Here is a 4,468-nt window from a genome sequence, read left to right as displayed (position 1 = left end):
CTTGGTATCGCGTGCAGGTCGCATCAAGTGCGTCTCTCAAATATGCGCCCATCATCCATGTCACGCTTGCATGACAGCGATTGCCTAGAGTGCATTCCGAGGCTAACCGAATACCCCTTAGAATATTAATACACAGATAGGAATTTTCCATGCCTGTGCCCTCTAAGCGTACTCGAATTCAGCTGACGCCGGTACAGCGTACAGACCTGGCGACATCGCTTATCTTACGCGCGAAGTTTCTTTTGTGTACGCTCGCGCTGTTTGCGCTATTTTTGAGTTTGCTCACGCGGTACCTGACTTAGCGTCGATTCCCTGTGGCAACATGCCATGTTTCCGCGGTATGGAATACCCCTGCTGTTTGCTCCATGCCTGTATCAAGATGGCAGTCGAGACCTCATACTGCAGTTACTGTCCGTTTTCCTATACACAATACACAGTGCAATTGGATGACTGTGAATAAATTAAGACTCAATCACAGTAAAACTGAATTTTTCATTGCTGGAACCACCCAAGGACTGAACAAACTCTCTCCTGTTGAACTCAAAGTTGGTAATGAACGGATTATGCCCAGCACTTCGGTGCGCAATCTGGGGATGATTTTCGACGATCATATGTCCATGACTAAGCACATCAACAGTCTTATTTCTTCTGTCAACTTTCACTTACGGAACATCCGTCGCATCGCTAAATATCTTGATCAGGACACAAAACATCATGTCGTTCGCTGTCTCATTCTCTCACGCCTGGACTATGGCAATGCACTCCTGTATGGAGCCAAATCAAAGGACCTGGACCGTTTACAATCTCTCCTAAACAAAGCCGCTAAACTTATTTTCTGTGCTGACAGACGTGATAGCCCATCACCTCTCCTGGACACTCTACACTGGCTGCCCATACGGGAGCGCATCAAATTCAAGATAAGCATGTATGTTTTTAAATGTCTTCAGGGTAATGCACCAGTTTATCTCACAAACTTTCTCACTCATAAACTCAAACCTGCTATAGGACCTATGACACGTTCTTCTTCTGATACTACTCTTCTCACCGCTCATGTCGGGAAAAATCGCATTGGAGATAAATCATTTTATGTTTCGGCACCCACACTCTGGAACAGCCTCCCAAGAACCATCAGGGAGGCATGCACACTGCCTAGTTTCAAGAAGGTGTTGAAGTCGCATTTTTATCCATCATATTGACTCTGTTTTTGTTATTGCTTTGTTTTTACGGCGCTTTGATCAAGTTGGAAAGGCGCCCTATTAAATGTTGTTTATGTATGTATGTATGTATGTGCTCTCATCATTGACGCGGGACCTCTACAAATGATGTATGTTGGAAGAATTGGCACTTGCCTAGTTAACATCACTGTGTGAAAAATAACCAGCCAATATTTAACTTATTCTCCAAACTTCTACCAAATATATTTCTCTAACATTACCTAAAATTACAGCTAGGTTAGATGCTCAGAAATAGTCGCACTTTTGTAAAATATGAGTGAGGGCAAGGCATAGCTAGCCAACTCCCCGTGTTAATTGAATGGAGATTTGACCGAAAATATTGGTATCGGACCGCTCACTTCTGAAGGATGCCACAAAAACCGGTACAAGCTACATTTAAACTATTCTCTGGCAAACATCATGATGAGTGTCTTATATAGTATGCCGAAATTGGGTACTGTAGGTGATTGACAAAGGGTAGCACTTTTGTGTTTTAGGAAGGATATGTAAACGACAGATAACACCAAAAATACGAAGAAATTATTTCCAAACCGTGTTAAGTCAACAATCATTATGTTGCTCATTTTCAAGAATGCTGGTTAACAAAAAGCAGGCCATTGTCTCATTTCGTGAACAAAGGTCTACATACCATTGTTTCCTTGCGTTTCCTTTATAATCGGTTACCCAACTGAAGCTGTATTATAGCAGCTCATTGCTATATCGCACATATAAAACAGACACATGTGCACAGCCAGAGAAGATCCGATTTAATCAGTTGAGCTGTTTCAATGAGTGTTATCTTGGTTTAATAGCTTTTAATGGGGTTTAAGTCCTGCAAAGGTCGAGGTGAATTCTACTGTAGACATGACTGCATCATGTGGTTATCATTCTCTAATTCTGTGAGTTAGACTAGACGTATAGTTACACCAACTTATTTTTCATTCGCAATCATTTCCATTTGCATGTCACTATAGGCCTTGAAATTGCCTGTCCTGTTAACATCACTACGTCATCAATCGTAGTAATGTGGTCTGATCCGATAGTTGCTCCTGGTGTTTCGGTGTCCTGCAATCCTTCTTCTGGTAGTACATTTACTTCAGGGATATCCACGACGGTGACATGTACTGCTAGATCAGGGGGTGTTGATTTGGAATCGTGTACATTCATGGTTACAGTAGGTACGTGTATTTCTACCATTTACCATTGCATTAATAAGATTATAAATACCCCCCCCCCAAGTTTCCATTACTTTGAGTGGGTGGTCATAACTTTAAGCAATTAGCGTAAAGCAATCAAATTAATATGTACAGATTCATGCGATTGGAAAGGTTTAATTCTAAAAGAAAGCGCGGTATAAAATTGCATATACCGTGACATTTTAATAGTTGCTCCCGATGCTACGGTGTATCCAGCGATTCTTTTTCATGTGGTACATTTACTACATGTGGTAGAACCTACATTTTGGATGTTTTACATATTAAACAGTTTTTAACATTTAAAAATTGAAAGCAAGGTTCAAGAAGACGTGGTAGTTTGTACTAACTTCTGTAAGGCCTCGATCTACTTCATATGTTATTTAGAATACGGTATTTGATGTCAAAAACTGATCACAACGTCAAATTGTAATTAGTTTGGTAACGTTTTGAAATAGTTTTCAATAGAGCTGCCCCTAAAAATAATATAGTAAGAGGACATGATTCTTAACATATTCCTTTGTCAGATGAAAAACACGACAAAAATCGAGCGGCGTGTGACCAAAAGATAAACTTTCAGATATTTGTCTCTCTATACATTTTACCAAAGATACTCAGGCTCCGGATATAACATCATGTCCAAGTGATATAACCGTGTCAACTACCCAAGTCTCGTGGACAGTTAGTGCTGTTGATGACAATGATCCAAACCCAGTAATTACTTGTGATTACATGTCAGGATCTGACTTTGATATTGGTGTTACTACAAGAGTAACATGCATAGCCACTGACGCATCAGGGAATTCTGATACATGCATATTCAATGTCACAGTTGGTAGGTATTGAATGGAGTGTTTTTATCACATCTTTTGGTAAATTTTGAATTAAAATAGTCCACAAAAATTACGCCCTCAATTTTGATCAAAATCCAGGTTTTTAACATGTACGCAATGTTTGTCCGTATACTAATCGGCATCTGAAATAATTAACGCGTTAATGTAAAATGATTTTGTTTTAATGTTCCGGTCTCCGAAACTCTATTCCAGAACACAAGTTTAATAGCAGATAAGCTTACAGCGTTCGGAATAATGTCTCTCTTTTAAATATTACAGATTTGTGTCTCTAAAGTAGGCTCTTGCAATATTGTCGATTCTAAACTGGGCTCAAAAAGAAACTTATAATTTTTCACAAGGTCATATCTTAAAATCCTGTCCATAAAAATGAACCAAAATTGCACACAGGTTTACTTCAATACTCTACTCTAAACACTGGTCAGTAACTCAAACAGTTGTCCAACTGACACAACAGCAAAGTGCACTGACATGGAACAGCTTCCTGGACCACATTCACAGCCCAATAATTGGCATCCCAGCACAAGAAATCTGTGAGTAAGTGGAATAGTGTGGAACAAGACCTGTTTCTTGAAGAAAGTGTGAGAAAGGCAGAAGCAGCCCATTCCACACTATTCCACTTACTCTTTGGAAATTATCAGGTCTGTAAGGATCTTGTACGCATTCTCACAAATTTCTTTTGCTGGGTGCCAATTATTCGCCTGTGAATGTGGTCCAGGAAGTTGTTCTGTGTCAATGCATTTTGCTGTTGTGTCAGTTGGACAACTGCCTGGTTACTAACATGTGTTTAGAGTAGGGTATTGAAGTCTTTAAAATCTTTAAAATTAAAATCTTTTGCATTCGACGTTTCATTTTATAAACATTGGCGAAAGCGGTTACAGGCCCGTTACCCGATCGACAGCTTCAGCCCCTGATTTACCTCATTGTTGATGAGATTTTGGTATCATAATTATACTCGATCATATTTTTCTCATTACCGTCCTGAATTTTGACGTTCCAAATCGATGTATTTCCGAAGAAATCGTGAAAAACTGTCGATTTGTGGTTACCACGCTATAACGTCAACAACCGGGTTGAGACCTTAGATATTCGTATTCCGTGTAAATTTTTAATTTGCTTTTGTTACTTTTCCCTTTAGATCAAGAAGCTCCGATGATAACTTGTCCAGATAATTTGTTCGTTACATCTGGTGATGGTATTACCCTAGAAT

At 39.5% G+C, this 4,468-nt stretch overlaps 1 protein-coding gene across 1 annotated transcript; it reads left to right on the top strand.

The window, feature by feature from the left end:
* Positions 1 to 446: 446 nt before the first annotated feature.
* Positions 447 to 1,196, top strand: LOC140154592 (uncharacterized). The gene has a single exon (XM_072177160.1). It carries the CDS (start codon positions 447 to 449, stop codon positions 1,194 to 1,196), a length of 750 nt encoding a protein of 249 aa, XP_072033261.1.
* The last annotated feature ends 3,272 nt before the right edge of the window (positions 1,197 to 4,468 follow it).

The sequence above is a fragment of the Amphiura filiformis genome, chromosome 6 (genome assembly GCF_039555335.1).
Source record: "Amphiura filiformis chromosome 6, Afil_fr2py, whole genome shotgun sequence".
NCBI lineage: Eukaryota > Metazoa > Echinodermata > Ophiuroidea > Amphilepidida > Amphiuridae > Amphiura > Amphiura filiformis.
The sequence above is the reverse complement of the archived record's forward strand: the minus strand, read 5'-3'. Positions and strand labels throughout refer to the sequence as shown.

What these genes read in the sequence shown, in the direction of transcription:
- LOC140154592 (XM_072177160.1), top strand. Translation starts at nt 447, where the DNA reads ATGACTGTGAATAAATTAAGACTCAATCACAGTAAAACTGAATTTTTC.